This window comes from Cyprinus carpio, chromosome A2 (assembly GCF_018340385.1).
Source record: "Cyprinus carpio isolate SPL01 chromosome A2, ASM1834038v1, whole genome shotgun sequence".
NCBI classification, from domain to species: domain Eukaryota; kingdom Metazoa; phylum Chordata; class Actinopteri; order Cypriniformes; family Cyprinidae; genus Cyprinus; species Cyprinus carpio.
Window position 1 is genome coordinate 2,936,195 of NC_056573.1, and position 20,163 is coordinate 2,956,357.

Consider the following 20,163-nt stretch of genomic DNA (forward strand, 5'->3'; position numbering starts at 1 on the left):
GATTCGTTCAAAAGGACTGATTTATGAATGGGTAATTGAATTTGCTAAACTGGTTTGTTCAAAATCAGGGATTCATTCAGGAACCAAACAGCTCTAAGGTGCACAATACCTCTGCTGTGGATTTGTTTGGAACTATTTCATTGGCGAATTAGTGCAAAACAGACTACTGTGTCTACAATGTAAGTCACTTAACATTAACTGAAAGTGACGTGACATACAGCCAAGTATGGTGACCCATACTCAGAATTCGTGCTCTGCATTTAACCCATCCAAAGTGCACACACACAGCAGTGAACACACACCATGAACACACACCCGGAGCAGTGAGCAGCCATTTATGCTGCGGTGCCCAGGGAGCAGTTGGGGTTCGGTGCCTTGCTCAAGGGCACCTCAGTTGTGGTATTGCCTGCCCGAGACTTGAACCCACAACCTTAGGGTTAGGAGTCAAACTCTCTAACCATTAGGCCACTGAAATACAAAGACACCTCCAGGGGTCCTGGAGTAAGAAATGTCTTCTTCTAATACCTTTGTGGGAATGCTGTAAATATTCTGTTGTAAATATGTTGTAAATATTACTTTTTTCTTTCACTCATTTTTATGTTTCACATCCGTGTTGTACCATGTGACACAGAGACACTGATGAGTCATAATAAACCCCAAATCCAGCATAGAGGGGTTCAGTGAATGTGGTGTTAAATGTGTGTATGTGTGTGAGTGTGTGTGTGTCAGAGACACTGTAGTAGGACAGAGTGCCGGGCAACACATCCAGATATACACCTACTCGGTTAGATGAAAATGAAGGGGCAGGTATATCAGTGCTGTTATTATTGTGACAGGCAATGAAACGTTTATAAAAGCCACTCAGATTCCAAGACTTTTGATTGAAACCAAACATACAGTCACTTCCTCCTTTCCTGCTGATTCCTTTATATGACACTGATATTTCTGTCCCTGTCCCACTCCATTCAGCCTCCCAGTAATAACGTCCAGTCAGACTCTCTTCACAGAGAACCTGAAGACATTCAAATCGCTCTGGATGATCAGGATACGACTGATGGTCTTTCACATGTTTTGCCATCTTCTTGTCCTCAGACAAGATGACTTGAGTGTGTGCTGTGTTTGGGTCCAGTGTGAGATCACAGGCATCTGAAAACAAAAAGAGATATGAGAAGTACATACAAAACAACAGTGGTGGACAGTAACGGAGTAGCTTTACTTCGTTACTGTACTTAAGTACATTTTTCAAGTATTTGTACTTTACTGGAGTAGTTTTATTTTGAGTAACTTTTACTTTTACTTCACTACATTCCAAAGCGTAAGATCATACTTTTTACTTCACTACATTCCATAAAACATATCGTTACTCCTTATAATATATCACGTGCTCCGAGACGCAGAAGCGGTGTCTGATTCAAGAACGAACTGATTCTTTTTCAATGAACCTTTTAAATCGGGTTTCCAAATCGCACCAAACGATTCATTCACGAATTAGAATGATTCGATTGCAGCTGTTCTAGTGTCGACAACTCACTGATTCAAATGAACCGTTTAGTGCGAGTCTCCAGTGAATTGAATTCACAACCGGGAGATCCTGTGAGCGCGCGACTGATGCTGTTAAAAGTTACTAATGTCGAATTTTAGGATTTGAGCGCGCGACTGATGCTGCTATTTAGGTCAAAACTGTCAGTTGTTTGTGAATCTGCTGTAAAGGGTGATCTATTTAAGCCCACTGAAATGCTTGAATGCAGACACATCAAGACACATGTTTTAGGTAAAATATATATGTGTATATATATTATATATATATATATATATATATAATATATATACAATCCTATAAACAAAGTAAAACTTAAAGCAAATTTAAACAGCAACAAATGAACAAATAATGGAAAATGATTAGCGGTAAATGTCTGTCACCTGTTTTCAAACGGGAGCGGCAGTTAATACACAGAGCCGTAGTTCACTGACAAGCTACGCAATATTCTTGTTCATAATTGAGATTAATCGCATTCGATTATGAACACGATATTGCCTAGCTTGTCAGTGAAGTACGGCTCTGTGTATTAACTCCCGGTGCATTTGAAAACAGGTGACGGATATTTACCGCTAATCACGGAACCAGCTTTACTGATGAGACACGCATGACAAATGCATGCGATTAATTGTGCAGCCCTAATATAAAACGAAACATTAAAATAACACAGATTAAATAACTCCTGCACGTTCAAATTCCCCGCTGACGTAACGTCAACAGTTTTATTAAAATGCTACGCATGCCCTATGTGACGTCTGTTTTTATATTGTTTATCAACAGTATAAATTCTTATATTGTTTGAATTAACTAGCCGAGTAGACAGATATGAATGTTTATTCATAACCATACTGAAAATAAGTAAATATTGGTAGCTGTTGCTAACTGTCTAGCTAACAAGCTTGCTGGTGATAAGTTGAGGTAATTTTTAGATATAAAGTCCAAATATATTTATTCAACCATCTAGATAGATTACATCTGAGGGAAAAAGAAAAGATGTAATGTTCAGAACATGGTAACTACAGTAATTATCAAAGTGGGAAGTCATGCCCTCTGGGGGCATTTGACCAGGGGTGTTTTTACACCACAGACAAGGTTTGAGAAGAAAAAAATATTATTATATTATTATAATTATATTTTCCTTAAAATGTTCTTCCTAACTTCAGGCCTTATTCTCATGTCATATATAACTGTGATGTTCTGCAAACACAACAAACTTTAAACCTGGTGAAGATCAGATGGTCAGATCTGTTTTCTCTCAGGTCCATCGCAGTGTATGCTTCACAGTGAACATTACTACAGCACACTCCTCAACGTAGTCCATATCAACAACAAAAATATATCTTGACTCCATATAGTGGTTATTTTGGGAAAATCCCAGGTATTTTGAGCAGTAGAATTATTCAAAATATGTGCTAATATAAAATTAAATGAAGTAGCCTATATAAAATTGCAAAATAAATCTATCTATCAGTACTTTTTTACTTAAGTACATAAGAAATCGAGTACTTTTGTACTTTCACTTGAGTAAAATTGAAAAAGGAGTACTTTTACTTTTACTGGAGTAATGTTTTGTTATACGTATCTGTATTTTTACTCAAGTATTTGATTTGTGTACTTCGTCCACCACTGCAAAACAACAATCACTATCTTTGTGTGTGTGTGTGTGTGTTTAGACTTACACTTCCGTAGTCCTGCTGTAATCCTGAACTCTCCTCCATGATCCACACTATAAGCACACACAAAAGCATGATCTCACTTTGCATAAAAAAAATTCAAAATTATTATTCTAAACACAGCCATAGACTATTCAAATTACCTTCCTTTTTCTAGCAATTCTGTTCATGATGCATTAAGAGAAATGTTAAATGTTTTTAAGATTAAATAAGTTATTAGATTACATTGCAAAAAAATAAAAAATAAATAAAAATAAATTTTTATTTTAAGAAATAAATGAACAACAATTGTTTGCATAAAAACATTAAAGAATAAATTGGTTTTCAGGTTTCTTAAATAACTTTTGAAATTCTTAATTCAAAACAAAATTTTATTTTATTAATAATCTCCATTTTGGAATAATGGATTAGCTCCAAAAAGATGTCTGGATATACTGTGTCACATTATAGTATTTTGCGAAAAACTTGCTACGTTTTAAATATATATATATATATATATATATATATATATATATATATATATATATATATAAAAATAATCAGGATACAGGATTCAGCCAAGATAAGTAAACGATTATATATTTTTGTCTTTTGTTGTTTGATTCATATTAATAACAGCAGCAGGTATATGACTTATGTCACTTTGAAACCCTATTGCATGGATCCAATATACTGATCCAATTTACTCCCAACTGTTTACTTTGACTTAAGTCATAACTACTGTTTAACTAAATACTTGCCAGGATGGGCATTTTGTGTATTTGACATTCAAGCGTGTTACAGTCAGCTTTCTTTATGCACACTACAGGTGTGTAAGTCAACAAGCGAGTACTTAATTGAGTTATTTTTCAAAGCTTATTGCATTTAATAGGATTTATCTGAGGCTACTTCACCAGAAACCAAACTGCACAAGTCCTGATACCTGTTTTTCCTAAGACCTGAAGCATTTAAATCAGTTGCACAACGCAAATGGCTGAGGTTTGACCAAGTCCCAATATACACTCTAACCAATACATTTCTGTTTCAAGATACAAGCATGTTCCCTGTCTACACACACACACACACAGCATTACATCTGTTATACTGTTACACATACTTCAGTATCTGCAGTGAGCAGTTTGCGTCGTTCAGTTTGTCGTTGAGCAGCTGGACTCCTGATTGTCCTGGGTGATTGTAGCTCAGATCAAGCTCTCTCAGGTGTGAGGGGTTTGAACTCAGAGCTGATGATACAAAAGCACAGCCTTCCTCTGTCACCATACAGCCAGACAACCTTCAGACACACAACAACAGTCAAATCATCTATAAACACACATCAACAGTCTGATAATCTACAAATGCCAGGGCCGGATCTAGGTACAGTGGGGTATAGTGTGTAGAAGATATATTTACGTCTGTATAAAACAAACAATTTTTTTTATTATTAATTTAACTCATTACTATAATGAAGAAAACCTTGTGGGTGTTCTTCTCACTAGATAAAAAGGATCATAAATGTATCAGATGATGTTTCCCTTTAAATCCAATGAGGTGCACAGGTTTGAGTAAGGGCTGCTTTAGAACCTAGGTCTTCAACCCTGATCCTGATATATTGGTGGTCTGAGCTGTCGACGTGACAGATCTCATCACAGTTGCTGTTGATGTGTCTGACACATAGAGGCCAATCCTCGAGGCACATATTCGGCCACAGGTGTCGCACATAAACTGACTCGATATTGTCAGGTTTGGAGGTTTTAACTTTCGGCATCTTTGTTTGTCTACTGCTGCGGTAGTCTCTTTCTACTCAAGGAATGTATAGCAGCATGGCACTGTGCTCACCATAAGGTCTTGTCTGTGACCATGTTTTCAAGATCACTCGGGTCCATATTGCACAGTTTCAGACTGGCTTTGAGGCCATCCTTGTAACGTTTGAATTGACCACCTTGGGAGTGTGTACCGCTCTTTATTTATCCTATATTTTTCCTATATATTATATTTTTGAGGTAATAAATCTCTTCTACCAGGGAGTTCTGGCCAAAATGGCAGCACACAACATTGCAATACAAAAAAGTCCTGTCCAGCACTCAGAACTAACAAAATATGTAAATGTTAAGTAAAAAAAGAACATGATTCTTTCAAATAAGACACCAAAAGGTTTCTAAAAATATTTAAAGATGGGAGCACATCTAGCATCTAAATACTCTGCATTTCATTCCATAATCTAGGCACATAACAACAAAAGGCAATTTTACCAAACTCAGAGTATGATCTAGGCACAGTTAAAAGTAATTTAAAGGACGATCTAGTTTTATAACTACCAGAACAATAAGATAAGAGACTACAGATATACAAAGGCTTTTTACCTATTAGAGCTTTGGCAATAAACATCAACATATGCATTTTTTTGATTTGGCCAGCCAACCAAATCAAACAAAGTACAATGATGGGTACGTGTAGGAGCATTAGTCACAAATCGTATTGCAGCATGGTATATACAATCTAATTTTTTTTTTGTGAAGATACATTAGCATGCATATAAATCACATCGCTATAGTCCAGCACAGAAAGAAAAAAACTTTGAATAATTCTCTTTTTTGCTTCAAAAGGAAGACATTTCTTTAAACATTTCTTTTAGTGTTCCTGTAGCTCAAGTGGTAGAGCATTGCGTTAACAAGCGCAAGGTTGGGGGTTCGATTCCCCGGGAGCACATGATAGATAAAAAATTGATAGCCTGAATGCACTGTAAGTCGTTTTGGATAAAAGTGTCTGCTAAATGCATAAATTTAATTTAATTTTTAATTTTAATTTTAATTTTAATTTAATTTAAATTTAAACGAAAAAGAAACACCAATTTGGGTCTGAGCTTTTATGAAAGATTTTCAATATGAATATTAAAACCCAACCTTTCATCAAGACATATGCCCAGGTATTTATAGGTATTTTTACTCTTTCTACACAGTCACCTTCCAAAGTTAAAATGGGTGGAATCACAAGTTTGTTACGAGAGCGAGTAAACAGCATATATTTAGTTTTCTTAATATTTAAAACCAATTTTAAATTAAAAAAAATGAAGATTGCAATACCTGGAAGTTTTTTTGTATAGCTCGGCTAATAAAATACGGCTTTTTTCATGGACTGTGTAGCCGTAGAAATAATTGTATCATCAGCGTATAAATGCAGTTTAGTTGTAGTTATCTCATGACCTAAATAATTTATATAGATTGAAAATAAAATTGGTGCTAAAATTGATCCATGAGGAACACCTTTCTTAATTTCTAGTTTATCTGAAACAAAATTTATGACAGACACACTGCATTCTTTCAGATAAATCATTTTTAAACCAATTTATACTCATTTTACTAAAACCTAAGCAGCTGAGTCTGTTTAATAGAATTTTGTGATCTACAGAATCAAAAGCTTTAGAGAGATCAACAAATAACTCAGCACAGTGATTTTTATTATCCAAAGAAGTAATATCATTTTGTGACAAGTGTTGCCGCTGGTACAGTACTATGGGCTGACCTAAAACCTGATTGAAACTCATTTAAAATATTATTTTCTGTCAAAAACTGTTTAATCTAATTATTTACAAGAGACTCAGAAACTTTTGCCATAACTGATAACCTTGAAATAGGACGATAGTAATCTAATTCATAGGGGTCACCCCCTTTTAACAAGGGAAGAACCATGGCTGATTTCCATGCATAAGGGATTACATTTGAATTTAAACTTAAATTACAGAGGTGATAGGTTCTGCTATAAGATCTGCTGCAATTTTTAAAAAATATGGTTCTATATTATCAGGCCCTGTTGCCTTTTTACCATCTAAACTTAGTAGGGCTCTATGAACTTGTGCTACTAAAACAGGATTAAATGTAAAAAGCTGAGTGGAGTGGTATGTTTCAGCTTCAACATTCCCTTTTCTTATACCGTTCGTTAAATGACTAGGGTCAGGGGCTGAACCCGCAGCAATGAAATAATTATTAAAAACCTCAACAATATTTTCTTTCCCTTTTATAATTTTTTCCTTTACTTTTAAATAATCAGGTAAACTCATAGAGGGTTTTAGACCAGAAACTGATTTGAACAAGGTTGCATTTCTAAAATGATCAAATAGTGATTGTGCTTCAGTAAGAGTGTGTGCCATCAGTGCACAATAATCTGCGTACAGAAGGTCACGCAGGATTGTGGAATGTGTCTGTGTGCGAGCCTGGAGCCTGTGTAAATTGAAAATGCGGCCATCTGTGCAGAACTGGATTGGAATACCCATGTCGCTGTCCTTAAAAGCCACATATAGCATCATGGAAAAAAGATGTTAAATAACAGTGGGGCAAGCACACAACCCTGCTTGGTGCCATTTGAAATGCCAAATGGTTCAGACAGCTCTCCATCATCCAACACCTGACCAAACATGCCATCATGAAGAGAACGGACAAGGTTGATGAATTTCTCTGGGCATCTGATCTTGCGCAAAATGAGCCAGAGTCCAGTGCAAGAGACTGAATCAAAGGCTTTTGTGAGATCGATAAAGATCATATAAAGATCACAATGTTGTTCTCAACATTTCTCTTGGACCTGCCTGGCGGTGAACACTATGTCCATAGTGCCACGGCCTGCCCGAAATCCACACTGACTTTCCGGGATGATGTGGCTGTCATAACCATGTTGTTTGAGTCAATTCAGCAGAATGCATGCCAGGACTTTGCCTGTAATAGAGTGCAATGAAATGCTGCGTTGATTGTCACAGCAAGCTCTGTCCCCCTTGTGCTTATATATATATATATATATATATATAAGCTGTGCTGATTGTTCATATATATATATATATATATATATATATATATATATATATATATATTATATATATATATATATATATATATATATATATATGAACAATCAGCACAGCTTCCTTGCTCCTTATTTTGTTAAATAATGCAATTTGGTCTTCATCCTTTGAACCTTTCGTCGACCGCAGAATTGGATAATCAGCTGGTCATGGTGTACCAGCAGAGTGGGTGGAATGAGGAATGTTTGAAGAACCTTTTTGATCCCCGCATCCCATGGAAGAGAGCAGTGCTATCCCTCAAAAGGGCTGCTCTGTCACCTGGGCAGGATACGGATGGTACTATCGTTCCAAGTCAGTATCAAACAGCATATTTCTCTGGTACTTTTTTAACTTGCATTGGCTTCCTATACAGGCATGTATCAAATTTAGATGTAGTTTCAGGAAATGGTCCTGTGATAAGAAACATAACGCCCTTATGAGTGACTTGCGACTGCTCTGCTGCTATGCTGTCTTCACCAATGTCGTTTATATCATTATATAGACACCCCTATGAATGTCTGAACCATTTCAGGTAGTCCTGTTGTTCTTCTACTGTTGGATATTAGTGCAGCCTTCGACGCAGTTGATCATGATATCCTCATTGATCATCTCAAAGACCAAGTGGGTATCCAAGGTCTAGCCTTGGACTGGTGTTCGTCATATCTTAAGTGAAAGTCGTGACATTTGAAAGTCGTGACATTTGCCAAATATGGTAACCCATACTCGGAATTGGTGCTCTGCAGTTAACCCATCCAAGTGCACACACACAGCAGTGAGAAGTGAACACACCGTGAACACACACCCGGAGCAGTGGGCAGCTATATACAGCACCCGGGGAGCAACTGGGGGTTCAGTGGCTTGATCAAGGACACTTCAGCCATGGGTGGAAGAGAGCGCTGTTTATTCACTCCCTCCCACCTACAACTCCTGCCAGCACCGAGACTCGAACCTGCGACCTTCTGGTTACAAGTCCAATTCTCTAACCATTAGTCCACAGCTGCCCCCAAAGGTTAAGGGTAGAACCATTTCAGTCAGTATGGGAAACTACTCTTCCTCTGTTGTACCGTTGATGTGTGGGGTTCCTCAGGGCTCGATTTTGGGACGGCTTTTTAAGTGATTTTTGATAAGTACAGTATAAATTACCATCTGTATGCTGATGATTCTCAAATATATTTCCCTTTAAAACATGGGGAGCAATCATCTCTTGAGTCTTTGTATAACTGTTTGGCTGATGTGAAGTGTTGGTTGGCAAGCAACTTTCTCCAGTTGAATGAGAACAAATCAGAGTTTATTGTTTTTGGTCAGAAAGGATGTGGTATGGATTCTAATGACAATCTGTTAATGCTCCCTGGGGAAAAAAAAAAAAACTTTCCTCTGTGAAAAGTCTTGGCTTTATTTTTGACTCAGAGCTTAAATTCAATCGCCAAATAAATGCTGTTGTTAAAAATAGCTTTTTTTAACCTTAGATATATAGTCAAGTTGAAGTCTATCCTCTCTTTCAGTGATTTGGAGAAGGTTGTTTATGCCTTTGTGTCTTCTTGTCTGGATTATTGCAATGCTTTGTATCTGGGTGTGAGTCAGGCTTCTCTCTCTTGCCTGCAGCTGGTCCAGAACTCAGCTGCTAGGCTTTTAACTGGTACCAGAAAAAGAGACCATATTACTCCTGTTCTGATTTCACTACATTGGTTGCTGATTCAATACAGAATTCAGTATAAAGTGTTGCTATATGTTTTTCAAATCTCTCCATGGTTTGGCACCAAAGTATGTTTCCGATTTAATTTGTCTACATCAACCTTTGAGATCTCTTTGTTCTAAGGATCAGCTGTGCCTGATGATTCCTCGATTAGGCTTGAAATGTAGAGGAAATAGAGCTTTTTTCGTGGCTGCCCCTAGATTAGGGAATGAGCTTCCCCTGTCCTTAAAAACATCTCCTACTCTGGGGTCTTTTCAGAGGATGTTAACAACATATTTATTTTCTTTGGCTTTTAATAATGTGTTGTAATTTGTATGTATATGGATTGTATGTATTTGTTTCTGTTTTTCTTTTTCCATGTACAGCACTTTGGTGCCCATTGTGGTTTTTGAAAGTGCTTTAGAAATAAAGTGAGTTGAGTTGAGTTGTTAAAATACTGATTCTTACATATAAAGATATTCATGGGACTGCCACTGCCTATCTCTGCAGCTTAGTTGCCTCTTATACTCTAGCTTGCTCTCTGCGCTCTTCTGGGTCATGTATTCTTCAGCAGCCTTCTTATAATTTAAAGTCTATGGGGAGTCAAGCTTCTTCTGTTTCTGCTCCACGTTTGTGGAATGCTCTTTCTTCAGTGATAAGACACTTTCCAACACTGGACTGTTTTTTCAGAAGTCTTTAAAGACTCATCTTTTTAAAGCTGCTTATTGTAACAGAGTGTATGTTGTTATTACTGCATCGCTATTATTTTATTTTATTGTAGCACTTTGGGTTTAGGAAAAGATAATTCAAAATAAAACAATATTTTTTTTTTTTTTTTTATTATTATTATTATTATCATTATTATTATACACATTCAACTGTAAACTTACTGGCATGTATACTGCTTACATAGTACTGCCCCAATGTTTGAATGATACTATTTAAGTTTTTGAAAAGTTAATTTTGTGGTTACGAACATTGTTTATCAATATTATGTCATCAATATTACATTTCATATATGCTGGTATTCATCAGTGTATCTTAACGTAAAAGCACATATTTATATCATAGGAGCATTTAACATTTCACAATTCTAAAATGCATAGCTCTTGTTACACAGAACACAATTAAACCATAACCTGTCAATGGTCTGGCTATTTTAAGGCAGTTGTACCCTATGCAAAATACCCTTTTACATACCTCAGTATCTGCAGCTGACAGTTTGGACTCTTCAGTCCATCACACACCAGCTTCACTCCTGAATCCTGCAGGTCATTGTTACTCAGGTCCAGCTCTCTCAGGACACAGTTTGAAGATTGTAGTTCTGATGACACAGTTTCACAGGACTGACCAGTGAGATTACAACTGGATAATCTGAACAGAGAGAAAAAAAAAATAACAGAACAAAGCCATTACGCAGCTATTTTATTATACAAAGTTCTATCTGCCCTCTTTGATTGTACATCAAAGTAATAGTGTTGTCACAACAACAACAAAAAAGTTCAGTAGTCGATACCAAATCCATTTCATTACTGATACCAATTTTGATATCTCTGTAGGGAAAATTTGTATGAGGGCAGTTCTGTACAGCCCTCCAGTAAAGCATACTGAGAGGACTGTTCAAGGACAGGGGTGTTTGGTCTGAGGAAACAGACACCCCAATGCATGGACACCATTAGGGCTGGGCGATATATCTAACGATATAATGATGCGCATCTAGTCAGTAAAGCCGGTTCCCTGATTAGCGCTAAATCATCATCACCTGCTTTCAAATGGAGCGGCATTTAATAGACAGAGCCATAGATCAATGACAAGCTACGCAGTATCGGTTCATTATCGCAGATGTATCGCCTTCGATAATGAACGCGATATTGCGTACCTTGTCAGTGATCTACGGCTCTGTCTATTAAATGCCGCTCCATTTGAAAGCAGGTGATGGCGATTTAGCGCTAATCAGGGAACTGGCTTTACTGACTAGATGCGCATCATTATATTGTTAGATATATCGCCCAGCCCTAGACACCATTACTGAATGTCATGATGGACAACAAATGAAATTAAATGTTTAATTTCAATTTGTTCACCACTCCCTACTCATTGAGCAAAGGTTATCCGTTGAAATTCACTTCACTCCATAAAATGTGTTAATTTTAAACACATTGCAAAACATCAACCACAGATGAAACTTGAGTCAAGCATTTATACCAATCACTTCTTATTTTTTCAACTGTTATCTTAAAACCATATATGCTTGTGAACATGTAAAAATATTTTTACTTTGAGAACATACCTTTTGTCATCCAATTTGTGTCAATTAAGTGTGGATCTAAATCCAAAGCATTTCTGCCAGCTGGTCATCTGGCCTTCCTATCTAAATACTCTTACCCAAATCTGTTTAATCAATGCTGTACATCAGACATAGTGGGCTTGGTTTACCTTTCAGAAACAACATCATGATGGAGGGCAGTCAGTGCAGCTCAGATGAGGTTACCTGTTTAACCATTTTTTTGGGTGATGTAACAGTCAAATTTAAAGGGTAGTTACAGAGACAACTGTGTTTATAAAGACATTTCAGAGAGTTTGAGTATTGTGGATTGAGGTGTAAATGCAGCGTTAGTTGGGACTGAGGGATATGAAATATGGGACAGAAAGTAAGGCACATCAAGTTTATTTGCATAGTTAAGAGTCCTGGCATGACATGTGGGGGAAAAATTAAATATACCATGGCCACAAATTAAGAATTTGTTCCTACGCCTGTAAGTTTATTAGTTAAGTTTAGTGTCATGGCATGTGGTGTGGGGGAAAAATTAAAAGTCTAATGTAATGCAGCTTAAGGTCTAATAATTTACTATAACCACACACACAAATACACATATGAACATTTGAAATGACATGTGGGGGAAAAATTAAATATACCATGGCCACAAATTAAGAATTTGTTCCTACGCTAGTACTCAAGTAGTGTGGCTAGAATTATTTCTGTAATTTTAGTATTGTGTCAGTACCACAGTACCTGCAATAGGTTCTAATCAAATTTATGAAACATCTACTAATCATGGCTGATGTGTCTGTCACACAGGGAGTGCTTAAAATATTTTTTTTTTTTTACCAAAGTATGAAGTATTAAAACATTTTTTTTTTTTTTGCAAATCTCCCTGGTAAGAAAGTGTAGGCCTATATTAAGGACAAATGTAAATTTAAATGTAAAATGATTTAATACATGCCAGTGTTGAGATAACTGCTCTTACACAATAATTAATGAGTGGCCTAATTCTAATAAATACCTCAGTATCTGCAGCTGACAGTTTGGACTGTTCAATCCATCAGATAGCAACTTCACTCCTGAATCCTGTAGGTCATTATTAGTCAGGTCCAACTCTTTCAGGACAGAGTTTGGGAATTGAAGAGCTGATGATAGACTCTCACAACATTGAGCAGTGAGACTACAGTCAGCAAATCTAGGAAAAAAAAAATATATAAATGTACTGTCAGGGTACTTTTTTTCAGACAGGCATTAGAGGTATAGTTCACCCAAAAATAAAAATTGTGTGATCATTTACTCACCCTCAAATCTGTATGTAGGAATGTGCAATATGTCAGTATTATATGTCAAAATGTCTCAACAATTTGCCTTTATGGACAAATAAGTGCTACAGCATGTATAAGTGCTGTTACAATCATGCTACAGTGCAGTCTATTAACTGAAGTCCAATTGCAAGCATTTTAAAGTCTTGCCAGCTTAAACTTACTGAAAACACCCCATTCTTTTGTGTCATAATTAGATGTCAGTAGAATTATTAGATGTGTGCATTCAGTCTAAAAGGTGCCATAGAATGCATTGATACAATATTGTAAATTGTTCTCAGATGTCCTCAGTGTGTGTATGTTAAGCTTTATCTCAAAATACCCCACAGATTTTTTTTATGCTTGTTGAAATTGGCACTTTTAGGGCATGAGCCAAAACTCGCTGTATGTCCCCTTTAAATGAAAATGATCTGATGCTCCCGCCTCCCTTCTCAGAATAGTGCGGAGCTTCAAGAGCTCATACTCGCGGGCATACCTGTGTTACGGATCTACTAGTGGTGACTGTGTTACTGATCCTCATGTTGCTTCCAACACAATTTTTAACTACCACAATCCTATTTACGATCATTCTGGTAGCATGTGAAGGCAGCATTAGTGAAAACAAGCAGAGACAATGGTAGCTTTAGCAACATTAGCCTTACAGAGAGCCAAGAAGCTCTTTTGGAAAACAAAATATGATGCGTAATGCATACTTTGTCTGGAGTCTGGACATTTGCGCACAAAGCGTTGGTATTGATCCCTCTTTCAGTAGCAATCTTTGCACAACTCCAGTGCTGAACTGACCCTCGTTTGTGAGGCAATCTGGCGTAAAATGTTAGCACGAACGTATAGGAATTTTCTGTTTTTTTCCGAAATATTTCCTTCGAAAATGAAATGTAACCACCATGTCCTCAGTGGTCTGTGGAGACTCCTATGTTCGTTGGTGCATCCCAACACACGACACTTTTAATGGCTCTTTGGCACTGACATTTTATCTCCAGCAGCTACAGCAAGAAAACATAAATGGCGGACCCCTGCTTCTCACTCAGGGCTGTGTATATGCTAATAGGGCAGAGAGCGTCACAAATGGGCGGGACTTTCACCTAGTATGACGTCATAGTCTGGAACTGCTTATGTGGAGAGACTGTTTATGATTTTTTGGGATTATAAAACAACAAGTGAGTGGATTTTTACCATTATAGGCTGATTGTTTTCACACACTGCAGCCACACAACTGTGTTCAGTCACCTTATAAAAGTGATTTTTGCATTCTATGGCACCTTTAAAGTGACAGCAGCCTAATATAACCTGTTGCTGTCTGTGTCACTAACTTTAATCAAACAACAAAACAGTATTTTTTTTTTTACTATACAAAAACCTTTTGCAATATACTAGGGTGACCAAACATGCCATTTTCCCAGGACACGTCCTGGCCAGGATATCTATATTGCCTAAAATATCCAGGTTTTTGCTTTGGTTTCCTGTTTTCATACTTAATGAAGGTAATGATCGTTTGACCAGTAACATGCAGACATTGTACGTAATCGACCAATCGTGGTGCATGAGAAGGTGGGATCTACAGAGAACGGTCAAAGCGATGCAAATACGTGTACATATTTGTGTTCGACTTGAAGCAGCACTGAGTATACCGATCGGTGTATAACATCAAAGTACCGTGAGAGCGATTTAAAACCACAAGAAGCCATCTGCTCTCTAGAGCTCTCACTGTACTTTGTAATATAACAACTGATCTGTACAGCGCCAAAACGTGTATATTTTAGGCAATATAGAAATCCTGGCCAGGACGTGTCCTGGGAAAATGGCACGTTTGGTCACCCTACAATATACTATAGTGTACTCACAGAGCATATGTGCAGTGGTGGATGGGACGTTTGGTGGGAATATGGTATGTTTTGTTGTACTAAAATATAATATGTTCAGTCTCTGATTGGACTCCAGTGAATCTGAAGCATGTAGGCGATTGTTGAGCAGTGAGCAGGAGAGAGCTTGTTCTCTGAGTGTTTTGTCTGATTTCACAAATGCCTGAATTTCTCTGGACAGAGTCTGATCTTTCACTTCCAGCAGACAGAGGAAAAGATTTATGGATCTTTCGGTGGAGAGTCCATGTCCATCTTTGATCTTCTCTTTAATGTATTGTGAGGTTCTCCTGATGCTCTCTGAGCTGTTTCTCTGTGTGTGTCAGGAGATCTGTAAGGGGAAAATGGCACGTTTGGTCACCCTACAATATAGTATAGTGTATTGATTTATCTTATGTTGTTATGAATTGATGTTTTTTGGGGTTTAATGTGTTGTGTTTAAAATTTTAGTGGTATACATTGTGGTGATTAAGTAACTCCTGAATGCTTAGATGAATGAAGCTGTAGACTTTCCTCTGATGAATCACTGATTCCTCTTTAAAGATCTCAGTGCAAATCCCAGAATAAACTGAAGCATCAGTGACATCTATACTGCTCTCAATCAGGTCCTCCTCATAGAACATCACATTGCCCTTCATCAGCTGTTTGAAAGCCACTTCAGTAAGTTTCACAATCATTTCTCTGTTGGACTGCAGGAGTTTCTCTGGATCTCTCTCTTCATACTTCTGGTTCCTCATGTTGATCTGAATCAGCAGGAATTGGATGTACATTTCAGTCAGAGTTTGAGGGATTTCTGCATTCAGATCTTCTTTCAGGAGCTTCTGAAGCACAGTGGATGAGATCCAGCAGAAGACGGGTATATGGCACATGATGTGGATGCTTCTTGATCTTCTGATGTGTGAGATGATTGTGTTGACTTGATGCTGGTCACTGATTCTCTTCCTGAAATATTCCTCCTTCTGAGGCTCATTGAATCCCTGAATTTCTGTCAGACGGTCGATGTATTTGGGGGGGATCTGATTGGCTGCTGCTGGTCTGGATGTGATCCAGATGCATGCAGAGGGAAGCAGCTCTCCTTTCATGAGGTTTGACATCAACACACCCACTGATGAAATCTCAGTAGCATCAGAAACTTTCTGAGCATCTGAAAACTTCAGTGTGATTCTGCTTTCATCCAGACCATCAAAGATGAACACAGTTTTACACTCCTCATAAATCTTTGAGTCCAGATCTTGAAGTTCGGGATGAAAATCCAGCAGAAGTCTGTGAAGACTGTACTGATGATCTTGAATCAAGTTTCAGCTCTCGAAATGGAATCACAAACATGAAATCTACATCCTGATTGGAATTTCCCTCTGCCCAGTCCAGAATGAACTTCTGCACAGAGACAGTTTTTCCGATTCCAGCGATGCCTTTAGTAAGAACAACCTTGATTTTGTCTTTCTCGCATTCTGGTTTAGGTGAGGCTTTAAAGATGTCATTGCAGTGGATTTGAGTGTCTTGTGAATGTTGTGTTCTGGCTGTTTTCTCTATCTGTAAAACCTCATGTTCTCCATTCACCCCTTCACTCTCTCCTTCTATGATGTAGAGCTGTGTGTAGATCCTGTTGAGGAGGGTTTCATTCTCTTGGAACTTCATTCCCTCACATAAGCTTTCATACTTATTCTTCATTCTGACTTTGTGCTTTTCTTTGACTCTCAGTATTTTATCATCTACTGCATTATGCATGTCTCCAGTCTCCTCTTGCAGGGCTGCTTGAGTTTTACAGCAAGCAGAACCAGCAGAACTGGATGCTCCCCTGACTGCTTGTAGATCAGTATGTGTTCTGGATCTCTTTCTGCACTGAGGATAGTTAAAGTCTTCAGCTAGTCTCGACTTATCCCAGTAACAGCTAATGCATTGTCTGCAGAAATTGTGTCCACAGGTTATAGAGACTAGATCTTTCAGAACCTGCCCACACACTCCACATCTGGACAGCATTTGGATCTGATGATCCCTCTCACAACTGCTGAGTCACAATAGAAAAACAAAATTTTGAATCACAAAGTAGAATAATTATTTGCGCAAGATACTTAATATCAGCCAATGTTTGCATTGATAATTAAGATTACAGTAAGGCCCTGTGATATCTATAACGTGGAAAAATGATTAAAGTATGTCAATTTGTTATCTATAAAGTGGAATAACGATTTGGTCTAGAGTTACTTGTTATTTAATTTACAACTTTTAATTTTGGTGATGTGATGTTGATTTTTCTGTCTCTCTGTGTGAATGAGCAGTGACCAATACAGAATTTAATAATAAAATAGCTTTGACAGTTAACAAAAAATAGGCTACATCGATGTGATGTTTTTGAAGTAATTAAACTTGCAGCTTTTCTGTTATTAGAGAGACCCTGCACAGACAAAAGTAATTCAGACACACAGAGTCTCTCTCTTCTTTGCTAATACAGATGCACAATCTCCCTCTCTCGCCATTCAAATAAAAGCTATCCTTCCAAACTACTTAATCTCTGTGTCTGATTTAAAGCATGAAGAATTCTAAATCCAAAGATCTTTTTTCAAAATAATACAATGGGTGGTTTCTTGCCTGCATGTTGTTCATTCAAATCATGTAATAGACATTTTTGTATTACATAGAGTATTATTTGTGCAAAGTGCATAAAAATTTAAAAGAATACTACATCCTTGAACAAGGAAAGCGATATAAAATACACAAAATTTCAGAACTAAACCAAATTTAATTAAATTTCCCAACATAAAATAAATGTATATCCCTGCTCTGTGCTTTGCTGGGGAAAAATATTTTTATCCCAATATTCCAAAGCAACTGATGAAAGTAAAAGGTCAGAAGAGTCTAATCTAATCTAATGCATGAGCAAAACATTTATATCTGATGTTGCATTGCAGCGGAAAGTGAAACTGAATTACCGGCATGTGAATTTTGCTATACAAATAAACTTGACGTTCCTTAAATTTCCTTGCCTAATGAATGCAAACTGTGATAAAATTTAATTGAATATTAGGAGAGATGAAGACTGAAAAACACAAGATATTTCCGAAGCCTACAAACACCTAGTGTGACCAGTAAAATTAGATAATAAATATAAACTAAATAAATCCACTGCAAAAAAGGACTGAAGCCTGTTTCACACCACATGTGTAAACAGAGTGCAAACAGAGCATATTTTTCGGCACCCAGGTTAACAGGTTAGAGCATTCACATGCAGAGGTGGTGTAGCAGAGCAGAAGCAGCGGTTTTGTGATAATTTCGGAGTGACTCTATTTTTGCTGCGCAGCTCACTGTGAACTAAAGCCATAGTGGATAGTTCTTGTTCAAAACAGACCGTTAACACTTTTTTTTTTTTTTTTTTTTTTTTACATAAAATCAAATAAGTGAGGTGTTTAGTTTTTCACAATTACCATTTGACATTAAAAAATAAATAAAATACACACACACACACAAAAATATATATATAATTGCCAGATATTTTATCCCAAACTTCAAAGGTCTGTTTAAATGCTTAAAACCAAAAGAAAAAAGTATACTTCAACTATTTTATTAAGTATACTTGAGTAAAGGTCACGTATATTTTGAGTATACTTTATGTAGTAATTATACAAATATCAGTCTACTAGTAGTATACTTGTAAGTGTACTATTACAGTACTCCTTGGGACTAAATTGGCCCACTTTCTAGTATATAAAAGTATAGTAAAGGTCAACTTTGAGTACACTAGTTTACATCTATATTTTTAGTTTATACTGCAATATACTAAAAGTAAATTTGTACTGATAGTTTATTAATTAAATATTTGTAGCAACACTTTGAAGTATAGTCTCAGTAAACTACTAGTTTAGTAGTTTTATACTGCCAGTATACTCATAAGTTTTGTTTAAGTGATCTTTAAATCATACTTTAAGTATATTACTATATCCCGGTTTAGGTATTCATTTGTACGTTTTGTTATATGAATATCTGAACATACAAAACCTCAAAAGAAAAAACAGGGAATCTGCTTGTAAACAAAAACTTTTTTTTTTTCTATCGTCATGAATTCTTTTTTATAAACACTTGAATATGCGGGTAAGTTTCATAAATAGAAAAGGAAAGAAAGAAAGAAAGAAAGAAAGAAAGAAACATTTTGAACAAAAAAGCTGAAAAAAGACTATGAATTGGATCCAGAATGATAATCAAAACACCCCAAAGCTTGACAGTCATTACCTCTTCATGGGTTGACATTTTATTCCATAACGTTAAACAGTTTTGTTGCTGTTTTATATCTGATGATTGTGTTAGATTAGGTGTGGAAGCTTCTGTTGTTTCAGTTCTTCTTCTTTTTCTTCTTCTTCTTCTTTGGGGTTTTACGACAGCTGGCATCCATAACGTTGCATTACTGCCACCTGTTGTTTTCACTTGATTAGTAAGTAATAAGTATAAGTATAGTTAAATGTAATTTTAAGTATGTTTCTGTGAATTACATAAAGCACATTTCTGCAAAGTACATAAAAGTTTTTTAGTTAAAAAAATTAAATTAATAGTACACTTGAATTACCTTCTTTTTTGTAAAGGATGTTAAATTTAAGATTACTTTTATTGTGTATACTACACATACAGCACGTTATATGCATATGTGTGTGGGACAGTAGGAGGGAAACACATTCCCCATCATAAATCAAATCATGTGACAGACCTGAAAAATGTGACAGAATGGACAATACTCCTCTGTATTTGCAGTATTTACACAAGCCGTGGTTCAGCTGTGCGCGACAAACGCTGCCAGTGGAAAGCACTAAGGGTGAGATGTGACTGATGATTTGGGAAAATGAACAAATGATTCCATGTCTAATCTGATTTCTCATTCATGGGGACCTAGGGTGCCCAGATTGCAAAACAGAATACAAAGTTGACATAGGCCTATGGCTTAATCAAAATTTATTGGCTCACGTAGGCCTACCCCTCATTTGCCACAAATCCAAGTTTTCATATTCGCAATAATTAGTTGTTTTACTGTTATTCCAATTGAAAACAAACAT

General features: G+C 36.7%; 2 protein-coding genes across 2 annotated transcripts; both read right to left on the bottom strand.

Annotated features, from left to right (window-relative positions):
* Positions 1-354: 354 nt before the first annotated feature.
* Positions 355-5,152, bottom strand: LOC122147267 (stonustoxin subunit alpha-like). Its single transcript, XM_042769214.1, has 3 exons — positions 4,307-5,152; positions 3,217-3,263; positions 355-1,146 (listed from the first exon to the last, which is right to left on the bottom strand). Exons 1-3 carry the CDS (start codon positions 4,465-4,467, stop codon positions 596-598), a joined length of 759 nt encoding a protein of 252 aa, XP_042625148.1. The 5' UTR covers positions 4,468-5,152; the 3' UTR covers positions 355-595.
* Positions 5,153-15,449: 10,297 nt separating this feature from the next.
* On the bottom strand, positions 15,450-19,470 carry LOC122135320 (NACHT, LRR and PYD domains-containing protein 3-like). Its single transcript, XM_042714086.1, has 3 exons — positions 19,352-19,470; positions 16,463-17,135; positions 15,450-15,458 (listed from the first exon to the last, which is right to left on the bottom strand). The coding sequence occupies exons 1-3, from the start codon at positions 19,357-19,359 to the stop codon at positions 15,450-15,452; spliced, it is 690 nt and encodes a 229-aa protein (XP_042570020.1). The 5' UTR covers positions 19,360-19,470.
* Positions 19,471-20,163: the final 693 nt, after the last annotated feature.

Excerpts from the sequence above, each read along its gene's own strand:
- LOC122147267 (XM_042769214.1), bottom strand. The coding sequence starts at position 4,467 with ATGGTGACAGAGGAAGGCTGTGCTTTTGTATCATCAGCTCTGAGTTCA. Across the intron at positions 3,264-4,306 it reads TGCTCACTGCAGATACTGAA|TGTGGATCATGGAGGAGAGT; the intron begins GTATGTGTAACA and ends GTGTGCTTATAG. Across the intron at positions 1,147-3,216 it reads TACAGCAGGACTACGGAAGT|ATGCCTGTGATCTCACACTG; the intron begins GTAAGTCTAAAC and ends TTTTGTTTTCAG.